Raw genomic sequence first — 22,794 nt, 5'->3', positions numbered from 1 at the left:
ATGGACCTAATAGAATTAATGGAAAAGAGAGTTGGAACTTAATACCAAAGATGAGTATGAGATGTTTATGAATGAGGTCCCAAAATGGTTGGAGGAAGGAGCATTCAAAAAACATATGCGGAAAATCGCCCGTCAATAAACCACAGCTCCAACATAAGTTATCATCTTTGAGATTGAGCGAATGTAAACGAACAGGAGTCCAATGAAGAAGGTTGCCGGAAAAAAATTTAGATTGCATTAACGATGGGGCGATTTTATTGCGAAGAGAAAGTTTACCAATCAGCTGCCAGGTGTCTGAAGAAATATGATCCGTAACTCCATGATCAAAATGGTGCAACCATTTTTGTTGAGCAACCGTACTGAACGCTCTTTGTTTAAGCTTGGCTGTCTGACCTTTAAGGCATTAGCTGGATCCGCCCCATCATTTGTGTCCACCAAACTTAAGCCTTACATTCCCACCCGTGATCTTCGCTCCTCCACTAAAAACCTACTACATGTTCCCCGCTTTAAAAGGAAGAAAGATGGCAGTCAGTGCTTTTCCTATCTGGCCCCTGCATTTTGGAACTCCTTACCGCTTACTATTAGAATCACAGCTTATTACATGGAGTTCCTCAAACTGTTGAAAACCTGGCTGTTTTCACAAGCCTTTGCTGAGTGAGTAGTTCTTCCCTTACATTTGTCCTTAGCGCCCGGACACCGCTTGGTCATCGAATGCTCAATAAATTCCTTTCAACTTCAACATCAAGGGACAACACAGGTGGGTGAGGGTTTTTTAAAAAAAGCCTAGCGTTTTTTTTCTCAAGCCTGCAGGGGTTTAGCACACACTAAACAGACAGGTTCTTTTTTCTTGAGGTATACACAGCTAGGACGACGAGCCCCTCTGAGATACTTCTCTAATTCCGCCCCTTCTTTGATATATGTTTAACATTGCACTTATCACTATGATTACAGTGGTACTCCTAGCTGGATGAGTGGAGTGATTCAAGCAAGCGAACGTATGAAAGACCCACTGAATAATCCTGTGATTTTTGGTGAATCAAAAGAAGTGCTGAAAGCATAGGAGACTTTTACTGTATGAAAATGTTTGTACCTCTGCAAAATATGCCTTTCTAAAACAATTGCCTTGGAATTTATCAATATTGATGTTTGCATTAAACCAAAAAGCAATAGCAAAAAACTAAGAGTACCACCTAGCGTATGACATGTCGACCTGTCAGGTCAGCAAAGGCTAAAACCTCAACTCACTTGAGGAAGGACCATCAGCCATGTTAACAATTCCCCTCCTGCCTGTTCAGCAGTTGCAATGAAGGCTGTGCACTTTGCAAAGCAGGTGCCATATTTGTTGTGACTGGCCAGCAAAATAGTTTGTTTTCCATACACATACACAAAAAGCATGAATTTGCTGCTGCCAATCAACGTAATAAAGGTACTGACTTACAGGGAGTTTCCTCCCTGCAAGTCAGGGCCCTAACTGATTTACCAGCACTGGGCCAGCCTAGCATGCACAGCTGTCCCAGGCAGAGAATCTAGTGATGATCACCAGGCCCTACATAGGGCAAGGTTAATGTCACTGTAACCTGGTAGTCTATTGGCCTATGGGCTACAAGGCCAACTGTTAGCACCAGCAGAGCCAGCTGAAACTTCACTGATACAAACCTGTTGTTTTCTTCACCTTAAATGAGGTTTTAACAGGGTGAGAGAACAGCTGATTTACGGTGGTTCATCCACTTCCCCAAACCCAAATGAACCCATAGATTTCACATGTGCATGGCCGCTCATGAGTATGAAATGCATTGATAATTAAGACAGTAAAGTAACTCAGTGATTTAAGTGTTCATGTCAGATAGCTCTGCGACCTTCTTAATGTAGAGGCAGCTAATTCAGTCATTATGATGTACATAATTTGGTTAACATTAAGGGGTTGCTTATAGTACAATAAATAATTCTACAGTTTTGCCTAATGTGTTCAACATCAATAACATATATAAAATAGTCTACCTGTAAGAAATCCTTGTGGAAAGAAAAAACCAGAGATCCAGAAAGATTTAGGCTGTCCATGCTTGATCCAGGCCTAAGCAAAAAACATATACACATTGTTAAAAATTCCATAGAAAGTACTGCTTTCGTGTTATTGTTTATTGTAAAGGGTACAGTTTTGTAAGTTCACCTGATAATTTTCTGCAAAGTATGCATGCAATTTATTTAGAAGGAATAGCTACTTACTTGTAATTCTATGTCTACTTCAGATGATTCTCCATTGAAATAATAATTAATGAATCGTCCCGCCTTCATGCAGGATCCCAGAACACTTTTTCAAAGAAAACATAATGTGTTCTTGCTTATTGTTAAAAAAGCCATATTTTTTAATTCAATGTAAAACATTTTAATAGTTTATTGCAAGGCTAAATTGGTCAATTCCATTTATTTACTTTAAAATAAAAAAAAAACATTTAACAGTTAGAAAGGTTATGGGAGACATGCCTTAACGCCAATGGACATGGAGGTTGTGAGGTCAGTGGATCACTGATCCCATCCTTGTGTGCACACTAGTGTTCCTCTATAAAAACAGAGGTTTCGAACTATATTTGTCGATTGTTAGATACATGTTTATTCAGCAGAACAGTTCGTAAATCAATTTCATCTCAAATGTACAATTTTCATTAATCAATTCTTTCTCAGCATTTTGGCACTGTCCTTCATATACATCCAATGCATTTCGGGGCTATTATCTGCCCCTTCATCAGGGAAAGGATACTGTAATAGAATCAAATAAAATGAAATGAACATGGAGTAAAATGGTCGATGTGGGGTGGGTTTTTAAACTAGGTGGGGGGAAGCTGGGGGGAAGTGTTTGGGGAAGGTTGGGTGCCGAGTTACGTGGTCACCTTAAGAAATCCGTGAGGAGGACGAAAAAGTACACGATATTATTCTTACGTGTGCCGGAGCTCTAATGGTGCATGGTTCTGAAAAGAAAAGGGTAATGTGCATGAGTTATCGTCCTCCTCACGGGTTCAGGAGTCTAGGTATGAAACAAAACGATGTGGCGTTTTCATGTTTATTGCGTCATTTACATTCCCAACACTCGGTCGGCCAGAGATGAAAGGATTAAACTCCTCGATATTCTCGTGAGAAGTGTTTATGGCGGTTCAACCTACACTGTAGGTTGGGCCCCACTGAGGTTTAAGTTAATGTTTTTGAACCGCTGTAAACACTTATCACAAGAATATCGTAGAGTTTCATCCTTTCATCTCGGGCCGACTGAGTGTTGGGAATGTAAGTTACATGATAAACGTGAAACCGCCACATCGTGTTGTTTCATGCCTAGAATATTTGGAACCACAGTTTGAAATTCATGTAGAGTTCGATAAGATTAAAATAAGTCCCCCCGAAAGAAGGGCGCAGCCCAAAATGCATTGGGCATACCACATGAAATATATGTTGGATATATAACTACGATTGAAGATAAAGATTGGAATACATGAAATTGAAGAACATTTATAAGGTGTTTGCTTGAACGTTAATGAATTTTTCCATTTGAGTGCACCCTGGGGAAGTTCCACCCTGGGGGATAACGAGAGTTTTCTGGACTCCAACTGAACCCACCAAGAAATGACAAGCCTTTGTGGAATCCACATGATATGAGGTCAGACTATGCAGAGAAAAGGTATTGCATCCCAATAAGGAGCAGCAGCTACGCTTGTTTGGGGCAGAGTGGGGATGACCCTGTTCTGTCAGAGGGCATTGGAAGGCCTATCTAAGACAGCAGCATGACTGAAGAAGCTCAGGGAGGCGCGAAAGCCACAGGGCAACAGAGGCTTCCACATCATGACTTAAGAGGAGCAACCCTCCCAGGAGGTCCCCCAAGAGCAGCCCCAGACAGCAATGAGGTAGTCAACCCTTCTCAATGCCTGCTTGTGAGGGAAGAAGCCAACCTGAGGTGAGGCGGGCAGCAGCGGGGCCCAGACAGCAGACGTTCAGTTACTGATTCAGCGACTGGTCTGGCGGGCCCACCGGCATAACTGTGATGAGCTCGGGGACAGTTGCATCAACCCACACCCTATGAGAGGTGTAGCAGAGCGAAAGAGAACTGGGATTATAATAAAATAACACAATAGCAGGCGGTGGTACCGCAGAAGATGCAGCTTGGCGTCCTGTGAGGTCGGGGCTGATCCTAATGAGGTGAAGGAGCTGCGGCAGGGCCCTGACGAAGAGAATCCATTAGCCAGTCAGATCATTGGCCCTTGGGTGAGGAGAAGACGCCCTGGGGAGATGACTATTGTGGGCCCCTACCTGGTGAGCTGCAAATGCTAGAGCCTTAAGGCGGCAGCACAGGAGGGACCAGAGAAAACTCACCCGCGGCATAAGGTGCACAAAGGCACTTGAGGCTGTGCTCTGCAGTTGCACATTGGAAAGTTAGCGGCCCTCCCACACCAACACTCACTCTCAAAGGTTACTGGTTATAGTCAGGAAATACAATTAAAGAGAAGCCTTAAAAATTCAGTGAAAAAAACAAATGTTACAGGGACGTTCTAGTAAGGCTCCGTTTTCACTTAGCTACGCTTTAACAAAGGCTACTGTGTAGCTGAAAAGCATTGTTTGTTTTTGCATGAGCAAGGCTGTTTAGCCAATATGCGTAGCAAGGGCTGGAGTTCCTGGATTATACATTCTTTTCATCTTTATTTTGAGTGTGCGTGATTTCCTTGGATTTCCTCAGAGGAAATTGTTTGTTTGGTTGCCGGGGCTGCACCCGACACCACACCCGCAGTGTCTGCACAGCATTCTGCGCCTCTTTTTTCTGCCGACTTTGGTGCTGGAAACCAAGGTTCGAGCCTCTGGGTGGCATCCACATCCTGTGATTCTGGGCAAATCACTTAAAACTCCCCGTGTCTGAATGTGTCCTTGTGTAACGTAACCAGGTGCTCATGTAAAGTGCTCCAATACCTTTGGGTCGAGTTTGCGCAATATAAATATATATATATATATATATATATATATATATCTTTCCATATTTATATATATATATATATATATAAAGCAGAATTCCGGTAAGAAGAAAGAATTCAGACAAGCCCGTAGTCCTTTCAGGTTCTTTATTTAGGCACAGCAAGAGATCGAGGATATATATATGTATGCATATATAAAAAAAATTTAAAGGATTTTTGATGTTTTTGAAAAATTTTTTTGACTATTTTAATTTTAAGAGATGATTGTACTCATGGATGATATACAGTCTACTGATCTCAGGGATCTGAGAAGTTCCTTATATCGCGATGTTTTCATCTCTTATATGATAGATGGTATTGCACTTTTTTCCTCGCATTCTTTGCACATATTTCACTCTCACTTAGCACTTTATTACCTATCGCTGCTTCGAGCATATTTTGCCCATATTGTTAACTTATGAATTGACATAGGTGTATCAGACGGTGGCTGTATTGAGTGACACATCTTTAACATCAAGGGCATTTTTGTAGAAGAGATTTAATGTATTTATAGTTATTTTGTCTCTCTCTCCCCCCCCCCCCTTTTTTTGCCTTATGATGTGTGTCTATATCTTAAATACCTTCTTATGTTTTTTAAAGAACATTTGGATTTATCCAGTAATATTAATATGTGCTGTTTACAATGCTATAACATTCAGTGGTAGCATCTTTTCACTGTTTATCTATCACATGATACATGATGTCATTGTGAGGGGGTGTTTCTTTAACACTGCATATGCACATAAAAAGCATTTAGTCTATTTCCATGTTGCAGCGTGATCAAGGGCAAAACTTGCCTGAAACGCGTAGCTGACCTCTGTGAATAAACAATCTATGCTGATTCGTTCGTGGTCTGTCTCCCTTGTTTGCTGGCGTGCAAGGCTGTGGCTCGAGACGCCTAGAGAATCGAGGAGGAGCTACATTGATATATATATATATATATATATATATATATATATATATATATTAAAACGCATTATGGAAAAATGTTTGTATTATATAGTAAAATGTAAAATTATTAATTTAAAACACTTCTACACTAAAACATAAGAATGATTTAAATCAACTAAACAGTAACCTAACAAAATGTACTAGATATTACATTAAAATACAAATGTTAGTGAGGTAAGTGAAATTCTTTTTAATTGTTGTTTAAAAACTATTACCTATTAATTCATTTATTATTTAATACACATTTATTTTGATGACCTAATGTGCTGTAACATTTTATCGTATTAGTTTTAGGTTAATAATGAATATTTTTTATTAATATAATTTAAAATATATTTTGTGTTTGTTTTCAAGAATAATAAAATAGAATAATTTTCCATACACTTTTGTACATAAAAATCACCTCCTCGGGGGCAGAGCCGGACCGGCGACCAAGATGGCCGCTCGGGGTCCCGTCTCCGCCGACCTTCTTCCCCCACCGCCCGATCCAGCCGCCTGCTGTCCCGCGCAGATACGGAGCTCCTGTATGTCGGAAGGGGTACTGAGATGCGGCGTTTGACTTTGGGGAATTTCCGAGCCCCGGGGATGGAGATATGGACCCCCGCACGTTGCGGCCTGCACAATACCTGAAGCCGGGACCCCACGTTACACTGCTGCCGGCCGCCAGTTGAACAACAACGGACATACAGACCCGGAAGATGCCGGCCGTCCGTCATGGAGGTCAGCCCGCCCCCCGAAAGTGTATTTCCAGCACGTGATCATTGGAGCCTGGTACAAGTGAAATGAGCCGTCCCTCTACGCCGATCGCTCTCCCTCCCCGAACATAGCTCATCGGCAACGGGACACTGGAAGCTGCTCTTTGTTTCCCTAACGGTACTTTGTTGGACCCGTGTATAACTGTCTGTATCCCACCCTCCAGTTAACCGGAGCCGGTTGATGTAAAACGTTGCTGTGGCACTTTTTGGGTTGAGGGGGCTCGTATTTGCCCTTCAGTGGTGAGTGAGGATGGCACCCGTGTTGTGCACTAATGTGGAGGTTTTGGTGGACTACGCTCCTCTATCTGGCGGGGGCCGGCGGCTTCGATGCTCGTCTGAGCTGCGCTCATGTGGTGAATTCCTTCTGGAAGTGGCGCCTCGATGGGTCCTATCTGGTCATGGCGGTGGCACTGCGAATTGAAGACGAGGGGAAGAGATCGGATACCCCCTGTGTGCTGGAGGGTCACAATCTGGACGAGCGTGCTACGGGGATGATCCCGGTTGCCTTTGGACTGGACAGATAACCCGAGACCGGTATCAGCCCTGGAAAACACTGTTTGTGTGGCACATGCTGCAGTTCCCCGTGAAGACGCCGCGGTCGGGTGTGGAGGTGACTCTACTGTGGCTGAGAGGCAAATATGCTTATTTGAGAGACTCCCTGGCAGTTCTACGTGGACCGACGCAGGGACACCTGGCTCCGTGGGTGAAGGTGGACAGCTGCCGAGTGTGTCGTACCATGGGACATCGTAATAACTCTGGCTTCTTCTGGACTGGCTTGCGTGCTCCATCTGGTACTTTGCTAGCCCAACCCTGCACTACATCGACTGTGTAATTTTGTGATTAGAGCCTGGTGGGTCTGTGGGAGTCGATGGCACTCGGGGCTCCATTGTTGCTTCACGGGGGGGTTTACATCTTCACCGTGTGATTTGAGAAGCTGAGCGGCGACTGCTATCCTGATTATTTGGGTGCTTCCAATGCTTTGGTTGTAATTCCGAAGTAATTGAAATGCCATGCGGCGGTGGGGGGGGGGGGTGGGGGGGGGGGGGGGGTCGGTGAACCCGCAATGGGAACCCTCCATATTTCTTCTTTCTCCTATCGTGGGGCGCTAGTTAACTTCTTTCCTTTCGCCCCCTTTATTTTCTTCTACTTTAGTGTAGATTATTGTCTCTTTCTCTTTTCTACTCTCTCTTCTATATTTCGGGTTTCATATACTGGGCGACAGGCACGCTGCTAGGGGGTTGCTCTTGGCTCGTCTTCACTTTCCTCTTTTCTTCTCCTTTTCTCGGGATCTGCGTGGAGTTACCTCTCCGCATGTTTTTCTTATTTCAGACAATGAGGGTGGATTTTTTCTAAATGCTTTGCTTACTGCGGTCTGGAACTGTCTCGGTGGGAGAACTGCATTGCTTATTGATTATCCTGATTATGTATTGGAGCGCTAATATCTTGCCTACAGTATTCCTGACTGTGAATATCCTGCCTAATGAATATCCCTTGATTTGTTATGGCTTAAGTGTACTGCATCAGATCCTGTTCTTTCCTTTATTTAAAACTAAAAAGGAACCTTCTTTAATCCTGTTACCGCTATGGTAAGAACGCTCTCCTGTGTTACAACTGAGTATTTGAGGAGCGGATTCTTGTATTGCTATGGCCTACTTGCTTTGATTTGACCGCTTCTGTCTTGATGGCCGACCGTGATGGTTTTAAATGCTCATGATTGTAACTGACTTAAGTAACAATAAAGGTTTACCAAAATAAAAAAAATCACCACCTCAGTAGTGGAAATTTCAAGCAGCAAGTGAAGTTATTAGCACTACATTTACACTACTAAATTCAGTTATAGAAGGCTTCACCCTCTTTTGCGAAGGGATGTAGACATGTAAGCCTACACCTAAGAGTGTATTTCCAATATGATGTGGAGAGTAGCTAAAAAGTGAACAGTTACACCTAAATGTAGTAGTAAGTATATACATGAGTAAATATGCACATGTATGTTTACCTTTCTGGATAAGGCTTTAAGGGCCCGATGTAGGTGGCAAATACCGGTCGGAAACGGCCAAAATCGGCCGTTTCCGACCGGTATTTGGCACTTTGAGATGTAGGGGGCCAGTATTTACCTATTCGGTATATTTACAGAATCGGTAAATTTACAGAATCTGTAAAATACCGAATCAGTATTTTTACCGATTCGGTATCTTCCAGATGTAGGTGGGACTCTTCTGAGTCCCACAGGCCTTTCAGATTCGGTATTTTAACACCCAATCCAATTGGGTGTTAAAATACCGAATCCAGGTGTGCATGCACATGTGTGCATGCACACCTATGCCATGTGACAGACAGACATGCCCTTAGGGCATGTCTGTGTGCCACATGGCAGACAAGCCAGTATTGGGGGTGCTAGAGGGTGTCAAAGTGACACCCCCTGCATCCTTGCAGAAATCGGTAATTACCGAATCGGTAAATACCGATTCGGTAATGCCCATTGATTCCTATGGGCTTCAATGCCCATAGGAATCAATGGGCATTACCGATTCGGTATTTACCGAATCGGTAAATACCGATTCCTTCCGATTCGGTAATTTTTAAAATAAAATTACCTACATCTGCGCTTCTCTTTTTTACCACTTCTTAAATACCGATTCGGTATGAATCGGTATTTATGAAGTGGTAAAAAAGATTTAACTACATCGGGCCCTAAATGTTTTGCACATCTGTGTTGCTTCTCCTCTCTTGTATGATTGCATCTGGAGGCCCTTCTGCAAAGCAAATGTTTAGTGAGCATTGCCACTCCCATGAGCCAAGCTTGGATCTTTTGAGCCTCCTGAGCCCTCCGCTGACAATTGAGCCAATGCTGTTCAGGTTACTTGCTTGGTGCGGGGAAGAAACTATTATGGTCTTGCCTTCTTGATACAGCCTCATGAGCATTCCCCACTCCTTGCTGTCATGATCATTCCTGGCAGATGGCTGGATGCCAAGGCAGTCATGAATTGATCCCTATAATCTCTCTGTGTCAGTCATATATTCTCATCTCACCATGCCCGGTCCTTCCACCTGCTCCTGTGAACCATGGGTTTGCGTTCTCTGTCCATATAGATATGGGGTAAATCCTCGTTTTCCACAATATTTAGGAAATAGGGTTGTTGGGTCCTTGCACCAGTCCATTCCCTTACTGCCATTTTGAGAAGAAATATGTTTGGCCCTCCCAATCCTTATATTTCTAATCACATTTTCAGCAATTTGAAGCTTGATGTGGTTGTAATTTGTTTTCTTTTTACCCCGATCAATCTTTCAGACTTGCAATCTATTCTAAGATCACTGCCCTAAAGTTACAATTTAGACTCTGCAATGAAAAGGCGACGCAAAAAGCATTAAGAAGCCAAGAAAAATTGTAGTACTGCATGAACTCTAACACGAAGGAAATGATATAAGAACTAAAGGAAAGAAATGAGTTTTAAATGTTAGAATAAGTTTTATGGTAAGATGTATATTTTAGAGAAACTGATAAATGTAAAAAGGACTATTAGGAGTTTTTATCTGACATTGGATTAATTTTACATTGTTTTATGAGTTTTATGGGAATATTTTAAAACTGTGATATTGCTTATTGCTATTGTTTAAAGACTATGGTCATAATAAACATAATTTTGACTTGACTTGACTTGACTCTGCAATGAAAGGTCAGCATTCCTATGATGACTTCTTGCCCTTTGGGCAATGTGGTGTTCACCAAGAATATTCTTCCTTACCAAATGACACATGATGAGACTCCAAAATTGGGCAGCCCCCAAAAGTATTATTTAAAGAGGCATCCATGCTGCACTTTGTAATATTGTGCATTTACTTATTTCAAAGATTGTCTTATTACTGTAGTCACCTTGCTTATGTTTAAACGTGTACCAAGGTGATAGAACCTGGTGTGGTGATGCTTCTGCAGCTTGCGGTCAGTTGCTCCTGACTTCAACTGCTGGATGGATGGGATCACTTTTACTGGAATAAACTTGACTACTATTTTCTTACCTGGAGGCTCTACTTCTTCATTTTATCTTCAATTCTACACTGGCGACGAGGAGCGGTTTCTACCCATGCAACATGATCGTGATCTCAACATTCAACAACATATTTGTGAAGTTTCCACTTGACTGAACTGTGGATTATCTAAAGACTGTTCCAACTCAATTTCTACTGGTATGCACCTGTTACAACGCATTTTTTACAATGCACTACTGTTACAACGCATCTATTACAACGCAGATACTGTTACAACTCATGTTTTTACAACGCATTTTTTTACAACGCAGGTACCTTTACAACGCATACCATTACAACTTAAGTATTGGTAAGTATATATTTATATTTTAAATGTTATATGTTTGGGGTAAAGTGGTATTTTTAGGGTTTAGGGTCAGTTTTGGGTTTTAGGGTAAAGGGGTATTTTTAGGGTTCAGGGTCAGTTTTCAGTTTTTGGGTAAAGGGGTATTTTTAGGGTTCAGGGTCAGTTTTTAGTTTTTGGGTAAAGGGGTATTTTTAGGGTTCAGGGTCAGTTTTTAGTTTTTGGGTAAAGGGGTATTTTTAGGGTTCAGGGTCAGTTTTTAGTTTTTGGGTAAAGGGGTATTTTTAGGGTGCAGGGTCAGTTTTTAATTTTTGGGTAAAGGGGTATTTTTAGGGTTCAGGGTCAGTTTTATTTTTTGGGTAAAGGGGTATTTTTAGGGTTCAGGGTCAGTTTTTAGTTTTTGGGTAAAGGGGTATTTTTAGGGTTCAGGGTCAGTTTTTAGTTTTTGGGGTACAGGGTAAAAATAAATTAAAATTAATTTTAAATTAAATTATTTAATTGAAAATAAATTAAATTAAATTACATTACATTATTTTTGGGGTTGAGGGTCAGTTTTGAGTTTTTGGGGTACAGGGGTACAGGGTAAAAATAAAGTAAAATTTATTTTAAATTAAATTAATTAATTGAAATTAAATTAAATTAAATTACTTTAATTTATTTTTGGAGTTGAGGGTCAGTTTTGAGTTTCTGGGGTACAGGGGTACAGGGTAAAAATAAAGTAAAATTAATTTTAAATTAAATTAATTAATTGAAATTAAATTAAATAAAATTACATTAAATTATATATTTTTAAAATTAATTTACGATTATAATATTAATATTAATATATACTTACCAATACTTACGTTGTAATGGTATGCGTTGTAAAGGTACCTGCGTTGTAAAAAAATGCGTTGTAAATACATGAGTTGTAACAGTATCCGCGTTGTAAAAGATGCGTTGTAACGGTATGCGTTGTTACAGTCCGCGTTGTAACATCATATATCCATTTCTACTTGATGTGAGTATCTTTTACCATTGTGACTATAAATCTTAATTTGAGCCTTCCCCACGTATACCTTTTACCATTAATTCCATGGTTTCAAGGTCACTGAGTGAGCTCAAACATTAGAGCAACCGCTGCAAATCTCAACTTATATCTAGTTTTAAAATTCATTGAGGTTGGGAGATTTCAGTGCAGGCTCTACTATACTTCGGGTTACTGTGGTGATAATTCATGGACATTTTTGTTTGAACATTTAGTGTATTATCATCTCTACCCTTCATGCCCGCAGAGCGCTGGTGCCAGTGGTTTTCTGTGCTCATGTCTGTTAAATTATGACTGTGACATGACTCTGACATCGGCTGCGGAATGGTAAAATCAGTGTGGTAATCAAGTGGACAGCGTACTTTACTGTTGGTCAGTTTGTTCCTGTGATGATAATTCTACACTTACAGACAGCGTTTATGGGAGAAACTTGGCCATATTACCAAGTCACTGTTGATTACTGGTTTGGCTTGAAGTTTTAAGCATATTCTGGCTCCTTGTCGGTTTCCCATCTATGAAATAATCTTAACAGCATTTATCAAATTTCAACCGCTGTCAAACCGTCATTGTTTTCCACGTGTGCCTGCTTACCTGTTTCCAAAACAGGCGAACATTCCAATTTTGGTGTCCATTGTCAGCTTCGCTCATTACAGGTTCTTCCTCAAGCCTCTCATTTTGTCATCTCATTACATTACGCAGCGTGTGTTGTGTGCGTAACGCGACGTGGGAGGCATCTTGGATTTCTTTTTCTTCAAGTTGTTTTCCTAAAGAGGCATTATTGTACTTCGACAACACTTCAAAATGCAGATCATTGAAGTTTGAGCTGGTGTTTACAGTGCTTTCAAGTGACTTTGAAGTTTTCGTCTAAAGACGTTTTATTTTCTCAGGTCGAACGTTCTCAAGTAACTTAATTTGATACCACAGAGCTATCTTGTGGTTTTTAAACAGTATTGCTTTGGTTTCACAATTTGTCTTTCAATACTGCAGTATTGTGAACGCTATTGTGAGTTCACCTTGATTACTCATTTTGCTGTGGGTTTTAATTGTGAATTCACACTGTTTTCCATACATTTACATTGTGTGGTTTTTTATATATAAATGAAGAAGCAATGTATTTTTCTCTTTAATATTTGTTTTCTTTCAGCATTATTTTTAACAGACTCCTTGACTAAAGTCATTCAACTCTAGGTGCATCAGTTAGTATATTAACTTTATTCATATCTATGTGCTTTATTTAAGTTTGACAGTGTTGTTAGCTTTAATTTCACTTCGGTGTTATTGTAAGACTTACTAACATGCAGAATGTGGCAACTCAACCATTTTTTCTTTACACCACTGGCGATCCGCCAATCAAATGGCAGAAGTGGAAAAAGGTTTTTGAGAGGTACGCCAATGTTTGTGGTACCAATCTCAGTGCTGAGAGGACAACTCTTCTTCTTCATTGCCTAGGCTCTGAAGGACAAGAGGTGTTTGACCACTTGCCTGACGTTGATGATCAAACCCTTAATGAATACCAAATTTGCATTTTGAAACTTGATAAGCACTATTTGTCTAAGGTCAGTACCATTCTCAAACGATATAATTTTGGTAGGAGGACACAAAATGAAGGGGAGTCCATTGAAAACCATGTCACTGCTCGTTTTGGGGCCCTTCTTGAAGAAAGAATACGGGACCAATTTATGTTGGGGTGAAATATTGAAAAGGTCAGATGTGATCTATGGCAAAAGGATGAACCCACTCTTGAGGAGGTCATATCTACTGCCAAACAGATTGAGCACTCTTTGAAATGTGTGGATATAATTACTAAACATGAGAACAAAGATGACACTGTTCATTCTGTGAAAATTAATTCAAAGGAAAAAGATTTTAAGAAAAGTACTTTAGCAACGGCACAGAAAAAAATGTGAGAGATGTAATTAAGTGTTACAGGTGTGGGAGTGAGAATCATTTGGCTAATGATAAAAATATCCTGGACGTAAATCGGCTTGCTCAAACTGTAAAAAGGTAGGACATTTTTCCTCGGGTGGCAAAGTCAAGAAAAATAAGGGGAAGGTTCTGGCTATTACAGACAACAGTGATAGTGATGGGGACAATGAGTCTGATTGTTACTGCGGACAAATTGTTTCTCAAGTCTCTGATAATCGTAAGAAAGGTCCCTTGGATGATATAGAAGTTAAAGGTGAGTTAACTAGAGTCTTGTTTGATTCGGGAGCAAAAATCACCATAATATCTAAACAATTTTTTATGAGTAAACTTGCTAAGGCTGTAAAACTGCTTAAAGCCGATATAAGACCTAGCGGCTATGGGGGAGAACCCATAAAATGAATGGGTTATTTTTCTGGGTTGATTGAGTACAAAGGCAGATATGTTTCAGGGAAAATATATGTTTCACACAAAGGTGACAGCATTCTCAGTTGGTTTCACCAGAAAGATTTTGGAGTTATGTTAGACCCCAACAGTGATCCCCTCATTATCTTGAGAGAAGATATTCAAATTATTGGTGTGTTGGCTCAGGATTGTTATAGTGATTTTTCTACTTTTCTCAGGAGGGAGTTTCCTGGCGTTTTTAAGGATTAGTTGGGCTGCTTACGTGGTTATGCTTACAATATAAGGTTAATTCCTGGGGCAAAACCAGTAGCTGGTAAAGTCCGCAGTGTGCCATTATCAGTGAGGGATGAGATGAAAGGGGAACTAAAGAAACTAAAATAAGATAGCATAATTGAGGAAGTGAAGGCACTAGGTGGTTGGCGCCAGTTGATGCCACTCGAAAATCGAATGGAAGTCTTCGTCTATGCATCGATTTAAGAGAATTAAACAAACAAGTAATCATAGATAAGTATCCTCTACCTAAAATTTCTGATATGTTAATGCTTTTATAGGAAGCTAATGTTTTTTGTACCGTAGACTTAAAATCTGCCTATTATCAGATAAAACTGGAAGATATGTGCAAAGACCTGACTGCATTTATCAGGCCCTTTGGCACTTATAGATTCATTAGATCACCATTTGGATTTTTGGTCCACAGCATCTGTGTTTCAGAGAGCGTTAGAGAGAGTATTGAAAGGAGTTGTGGGTGTGAAAATATATCAAGATGATGTGCTTGTTTATGGGAAGAATGAAGTAGAGCATGATGCGATACTCAGGGACGTTTTTAAGAAATTCCAGTAATACAATTTGACTGTAAGAATTGACAAATGCAAATTCAAAAAGTCATCTATAGAATACCTAGGAGAATACCTGTTGAGATAGACCATCTAGCTCTGGCAGCAATTGATCCTATTTGAAACACTATGAACAGAACTTGGCATGAGTTACACCTGCTCATGCTTGTGTTACAGGATTATGAGAGCGTTGGATATTTAGCATGTCTCCTAGTACAAATTTGTCAGGGGCAAGCACCATCCCAGGAGGAGTCAGACGCCCCTTCCAATAACAAGAACAGTCGTGGACTGCGCACATGTGTAGCCAGAGTTGTACTTACACAATCCCAGTCAGTGTTTACGGTGCTGAGCTAACAGTATCAGTATATGGGCACTTCACAACCTGACGTTTGAGAAGGGTCGAGAGCAGTAATAATAATGGGACAAGCAGGTGAAATCATGGTTATCACAATATTAGACCAATCTGAACCTGATCTTCGTTTGGAGCCTGGTTTAAGGAGACTAAAACGAGTTATGTGCTCTCACAGCCTTTGATACGATGAAATCTGAAACTTGTTGGGGGTGAAGAGAGATGTAAAGTTCAAACATTCTCAAACGCATCAACATTATAATTTTATTTGTGTATTGTTTTATTGAGCAAGGTAACTTACATCTATGAATGTGGTCCTGAGGGACAGGTCTTTCACCCAGGATCCCAGGGGTTTTAGTGACGGATACGCAGCATTGGCCCACAACACAGGAACCTGACTGTTAAGAAAACTATTGTATATTTGCTCCATTTCCTCTGACATTACTACAAACCCGGCAATCGCTTTGTTGAGCGTTTCCAAAGAAATCTGCAGTACAAAGAAGAAGAATTAACATTTACATCAACATTAGTTTTAAACATCTGAGCATTAAACAATAAAACTAATTCGCCTACATGTATCAGAGCAAACTAAGCTCCATATTACTGCAGGTTGGCACCATCTTGACGAATTTCCTACTCAGGGTTTATGAGATGCTGACAAGAATCACAACGCATATAGCACAATTACATATCTTCATTGTGACTCATGAACAGGTGCATGGCCACACCAATAAGAAAGCAGAAATCTAAATGCAGCTAGGAATTTAAGCCCACATGCATCAAACTCCCGTTTTGCGATTCCAAATTTGCGACTTTTACCGAATCGCAAATAAGGAATCGCAAAACGGGATGCATCATTGAAAGTGCATAATATTTGCGATTCGGTAAAAATCGCAATTTTTACCGAATTGCGAATATTATACGATTTCCAATTTGCGATTTCGCAATTCCCATTGATTCCTATGGGCCAAAAGGCCCATAGGAATCAATCGTAATTGCGAATTCGCAAATTGGAATTCGCAAAATGTTGATGCATTCCATGGGTGCAGGGGGGGTCCAAAGGACCCCCCCCCTCCAACCCTGAAATGTATTTTAAAATGGATGTTGCACAAACACATGTCCTAAGGACATGTGTGTCTGTAACATGACAGTGTTTAAAATGCTAATTTGAGCATTTTAAACATTTTTCACAAATTACCACGAGGTTCAACCTCGTGGTAATTTGCACTTGCAATCTTCAAATTCGCAATTTTTAAAAAAATGATGCATTGCATTTAAGGAATCGCAAAATTGCGATTCCTTAAATGCAATCGCATTTTAGAAAATCGCAAAATTAGCGAATTTCAACAAAAACAAATGATGCATCTCAAAAAGCATTTTTGGAATCGCAAACGGCCGATTTTAAGGAATCGCACCGTTTGCGACTCCAAAACTGCTTGATGCATGTGGGCATTACTGTGTGAACCTACAAGTAGTTGGCCAAAGCCATGCCCCATTACAGCCACACAGTTTAGTAACCTTAGTGACCCCCTATCACTATTGTCCGTATCATCTTAACTTTATATTGGGATGGCTGAAAAGAAACAGATTAATCTCTTATTTACTAAATTGGCAATTGGGGCAACTTCGGGCTGATGCTACCACACCAGCTTGTGCATAGAGCAAAACTATGTATACATGCATACCCATGCGTAGAAATATATCATTAATGATGTTATGCTTGTAGCAAGTAACCCACCAGCAACCGCTCAACTGCTTCCTGTGAAGCCCTTACAGGAGAAAATAAACAAACATTCTAAAACATATATTATCTTAGATAGAAGGGGTGTACCATACATATCACTTATCTCTAATCAGTTATACCAAACCCTCTAGTGGCATTATAGCCTTTGTGGGGTACTCCCCTCTGCTTTCCACACCACATTGTTCTTTGCTGCTTCGATAGGCCTCTTTTGACTTGTTATACTTTAAAAACATATTTATGATTCTCATCGCAATGATGATGCAAGAAGGAGATACCAGAAAAGGCAGATTTTTAGATCTCTCTCAGCAGTGGGACATTTCTTTTTAAGTGGGAATCCATTTTCTACTTGCTCTGTTTCCATTGAGATTACAACAAATCTAGGAATATACCATCCGAGTATACCTTCAAGGATGAAAACTGAAGCAGGAGCAGAATTAGTACTGTCTTTGGCACCATAAGAGAAGATTGCACTGCAGTCAAATATGGTAAGAAGACAAAGTCCTTGTCTGAAATGAATTGACAAGCTGACAGACGTACGATCTAACACAAACAGCACATAAGCCCCATGCTGATCTGCCAAAAACAACACACCCACCACAGAGACAATCTGTGCCGTCGGACACTATAAGACAAGATTGCACTGCAGGATAACACAGTGCGAAGACAACTTCTGTGTCTGAAATTAATTGACGAGCTGACAGACGTACAACCTCACACAAACACGAAACACTGTGAAACAATGCATGAGCCCCATACTGTTCTGCTAAAAACACGATACACACCAAATGGGCAGTGTGTGCTGTCTTTGACATCAAAAGAGAAGACTGAACTGCAGACTATCGTGGTGAGAAGACAAACTCTGGGCCTGAAATAATTTGGCAAGCTGACAGACGTACAGCCTCACACAAACGTGACTCAGTTTTAAACAGTGCATACGCCCCATATTACTCTGCCAAAAACATGTCACCCACCACAGGGGCAATCTGTGAAATCATAATATTAGTTCTTTATCAGAAGACATTCTGCTGAACATGTCACATAGAAGGGCATAAATTCCCTGGTACTTAAGTGGTGTGGCTTCCAAGAGATTACTACTCAGGAGGGCAAGTGTCAAAACATTAACAGTGTGTATGGGTGGCACACCAGGCTGACACAATGAGAAAAGGATACACTTTGTGCCAGAACTTAGTTTACAACTTGGAAAAATTAAGAAGGTCACACTGTCTTCGCGCAGTGTGTTGCAATGCATAGGCAGAAGGCAGCACAGCTGACATTAAGTTATTTCCAATCCTTCCCTAAGCTGCTTTGCCTGAAAAGGAGAAGGAACTGACTGAACTTGTAACACACAAAGGTGTACCATTCTTAGTGCTAAGCAGCGGTCTTTACCAGATGTGTTGTTTCCTGTAGATTGTAGCACAGAGAAGCAGGGTCTTAAGAAGCTTGTATGTATGCTGACTGTCAGCCAGCAGAGGTTCAGTAAGTAGTACCCCCTCTGAAAGCATCCCTCTGACATGGGAAAAAGCATGGGGCAATAACCAGGTTCCTTGCCCAGACTGTACTAACAGCCCTGTCATGTAGTGCTGTAATACATTTCACTGTAGTAACCACAATTCCAAAATGTAGCAAGCCCTGAAAAAGCCAAAAAGCCTAGGTGTAATGTGCAAACACATGCAGCGCTAGTGTGATGGAGGGCGACACATGGGATGGAGGTTTCAGTAGCTGACAAATGTGTAATAGTTATAGGACTCCCTAGGGTCTCATTGAATTCAACGTAAGCACTTGAGTGGAGGTAGAAGGACATATTCCACAGCATAATGTATGAGACGAATGCTCCACTTGGCTGGGTCAAGGCCTGATTGATAAAGTCTCAAGCCAATGGCTAATAGACAATGCTAGAACAAAGCCAATGGTTGAAAGGGGCGGACACGAAGCCCATAAGTATATTGTTAGCAACAGGTATGTTTGACTGCTTCACTCAAAATCCAGACCAACAAATGAAGCACATGGCTTCTGACTAAATTTATATGTAAAACCAGAGCCACAAGGAGAAACTTGATAAAATCTGAATTTCCTGATAGGAGTCAAGTAAAACTGTAGATAGGTAACAAGTGCTGCAAACATATAGGTACCAGGTTTTTAAGGTAAAAATAGACTTTTAAAGGAACTGGAATGGCCAGTGACATTTCCTGGTTTGTATTATTTGAACTTCCCACTTTAGCCTTACAGTTTGCCTATTTTCCACTAAAGTACAACTCACAAAAATCAAGCAACAATGCAATCCCTTTTAGAAATATGTGCAAGGTATGGTTTCACATAGTATAGCATGCTTACCTTTAATACTTGAAGAAGGTTATTAAACCTGTCTACTTCTTGTCCGAGCACAGTTGTTAGGGAATTCAGACGTCCATTGGCGTCCTTGGCAAAAAGGGTGTCAGAAGCACCCTCCATTTCTAGTTTCCCTGTATAAAAAGTAATAAATAGTTCGACAACATTAAAGTCATCACTCAAGGGAAATCACAATTGCAAAAACATTTTATTAAGTATTAAGGTAAACTGATACATACAGAAATTCTAAACAATACAATATTGATTAAAAGCGTATCACATCGAAATTGGGAAGGTAGACTTAACTTTACTATAAAAAAAATCTATGCGATTGGGCTACCGTTTGTCATTAAGTGAGATAAAATCTAACAAAAGCCGATGAATGTTGGTTGATTTTTTGGGTTAATAAATAACCAAAAAAGTACATCAATGTTTTATCACAGTAGGATAAATGTATCCAGTTTTGGGGATTGGTCTTGATTTGATGAAGATTAGACATGTACTAATTTAGAACCGAAGCAAAGTCCGTATACCATGGAATTTCTGTGCTTAAAATAACACAAGGCATACCATAGGTGTAAGGGTCAATGTGCTTTCAACAAAAGATAATTTTTTTAATTGCTCTTTGACAGTTTTGTATATGTAGCACAAAAGGAAAACAAATATAATTTTGGTCATTGTACATTAGGATATCTATAGCGTGCCAGTGAGGATTGGAGGTGTGTCGATCAGACAACATTGTGGTCAGGAAGACCTCCATTTGGGGTGAGTACAGGTGATGTACATATTGAAACCTCAAGGGGGGGGCATGCACACTGCCGTTGAGTGGGGGGAGGTATCACTGTGCCACCCAGTAGAATCCTGAGGGATGACAGTACTCATGAGAAAACAGGGATAGAGGGGTTGGGGCGGGGTCCACAGGGGTGATGGACATCAGAGAGACTTCGTCCTTTTTGAATCAGGTTAGTGATGTATAGTGTATGCCCGCCTATGGCGGTCAGAAATCAGAGCTTGTTTCCAGTTCCACTAGCAGGATGCCCCGACCCTTCACCGACTTGAATCGGAACCGTCTAGATACTTCATCCTCCGCTCATGCCCAACGCCAGAGTTCAAGCTTCCAGGTAGCGATAGAGGTAGTGGTGGCTGCAGTCCTTAATTTGTTAAAAAAGAAGTGCCAGGGCCCTCGTCAGGAGGCCACTGCAGCTTGCACCACTTTTTGCTCCTAGCAGCACTGCCAATGATTGTACCAACACAACTACATCATCACACTCCTACAAGTATGAGAATTCAGACTATTCCAGACCTCCAAAGCTGAAAGAATGGCTTGGTCGTTATTTAAATATATATTGAATAAATCAACTACTCTTTCCAAGAGGAGAGTGTGCCATCACTGGACCTCCACATAGATGAGGCCACATGGATAAGTCATGTCCAAAAGATATTCCAAGAACGAACAGCCAAAACGCTAGAGCTATCAGAGCCATATTCGAGGACTCCAACAGCACTGGAGTTCTCCATGGCTGAAGTAGAACTAGCTTTAAACCAATCACCAGCGCTAAAGGCACCAGGGCCAGATGGGGTTCCACTTGATGTCTTTACAACTAATAAACCTCTCTGGGTACCGGTCCTCACAACAGCATTTAAGCCATAGCTAAAGCCGGCCCTCTGTCATCTTGGAGACAGTTGATCATAGTCCCAATCCATAAGAAGGGGAGTGGGGCAGGCCCGGCTAACTATCGGCCAATCTCGTTATTGGACAGCACAGCAAAGTAATGGGCAGACTTCTGCTAAATAGGCTGGAAGAGTGGGCATTTGAGTATCGAATCCTCGCTGAAGCCCAATACGGCTTCAGGAAGGGGATGAACACAATAGACCAGTGTCTCAACCATGCCCTAATCGCCGCAAAATACTCCATCGCGAAAAAGGAGCAGCTATATTTGGCATTTATGGACCTGTCAGCGGCCTTTGACTGTGCGAGCCACAAAAAATTGTGGCTGATCATGGAGGCATTGGCCATGGACCCATCTATAGTTTCATTTATCAGAGAACTATATGGAAATGCCGAGGCAGTAGTCCGATACGGAAAACAAGGAGAGTGTACAAAATCTTTCAGGATTGATAAAAGGATAAGACAGGGTTGCATACTTGCCCCTTTCCTTTTCTCCCTGTACACAAACAAACTCTCTGAAGTCCTGACCGAAAAATGCAAGGATGTTCCAGTGGTAGGCACACATCCCTTACCCGTTATGCTCTATGCAGATGATGCCGTCCTATCGGCCAGAACTCAAATGGCCTTACAGTTCTTGATTGAGACGTACTCTACATACATGGCAGAGCTAGGCCTGCATGTTAACAAAACAAAATCATATGTGATGGCCATAGGTAGAGACAAGAAGCAGAAACTAATAGGCTTCCATATTAACAGAAGACTGGATAGAGTTGACAACTTTATGTATCTGGGTATCTTCTTTAATGAAAGGCTAAGATGGTATACCATGGTGAGGAACAGGGCCCTTTTGATGGCAAAAAGTATAGTCGGTATCTGGAAATTTGCAGCAAAAATAGGGAACAAACCAGTAAAAGAAATGTTAGAAATGTATCATGCACAAACGAGATCCATAGTGTCATACGGTGCAGCTGTTTGGGGAATAGCAAACATTGACTCCCTACAAGCAATAGAAGATACATTCTTAAAGAGAATTAGCTGTCCCAACCTCTTGCTCAGGCATTTTAATCCATAAGGAACTAGTTTTTCCGTTCCTATCAGACACGCTAAAAATTGCCCCGCTCCTAGTCTGGCTCTCAGTCTGGAAAAGGGAATCAGTCTCCCTAAACCACTCAGTATTAAAGGATATCTTAACCTTGGATCGTGATTCCTCCATCAGCTGGCTAGCTTTTGTGAAACAGCCCCTCAGAGAACTAGATCTGGAGTGTTTGTTTAACTCACCATCCAAGTGAATATCTTTATCCAAATCGCGACTAGAAGAACTCTTTGTCGCTAAATGCAACTCAAAGCTACGAAGGAGAAGAAATGGTTGGGAGGGATCAATACCAAAATCCTATACAAGTCAGGGATAATCAATTCCCAAACTAAGAGAACACAATTCTACAAATTATTTTCAAACTATTGTAAAATGATCACATGACTGGTAATCGTCATTATTACTAATTTT

At 40.9% G+C, this 22,794-nt stretch overlaps 1 protein-coding gene across 1 annotated transcript in view; it reads right to left on the bottom strand.

Annotated features, from left to right (window-relative positions):
* The window catches only part of DNAH6 (dynein axonemal heavy chain 6), a 2,460,712-nt gene that overhangs the window by 91,927 nt on the left and 2,345,991 nt on the right, over positions 1-22,794 (bottom strand). Inside the window, exons 72-74 of the mRNA XM_086961829.1 lie at positions 19,628-19,755; positions 15,854-16,039; positions 1,999-2,071 (exon numbers count right to left, since the gene is read on the bottom strand). Coding sequence (XP_086817955.1) covers positions 1,999-2,071; positions 15,854-16,039; positions 19,628-19,755 — 387 coding nt within the window. The remainder of the gene's footprint in view (positions 1-1,998; positions 2,072-15,853; positions 16,040-19,627; positions 19,756-22,794) is intronic.

This window comes from Lissotriton vulgaris, chromosome 3_1 (assembly GCF_964263255.1).
Source record: "Lissotriton vulgaris chromosome 3_1, aLisVul1.2, whole genome shotgun sequence".
Taxonomy (NCBI): Eukaryota; Metazoa; Chordata; class Amphibia; order Caudata; family Salamandridae; genus Lissotriton; species Lissotriton vulgaris.
Note: the sequence above shows the minus strand (reverse complement) of the source record. Positions and strands in the feature narration are given on the sequence as shown.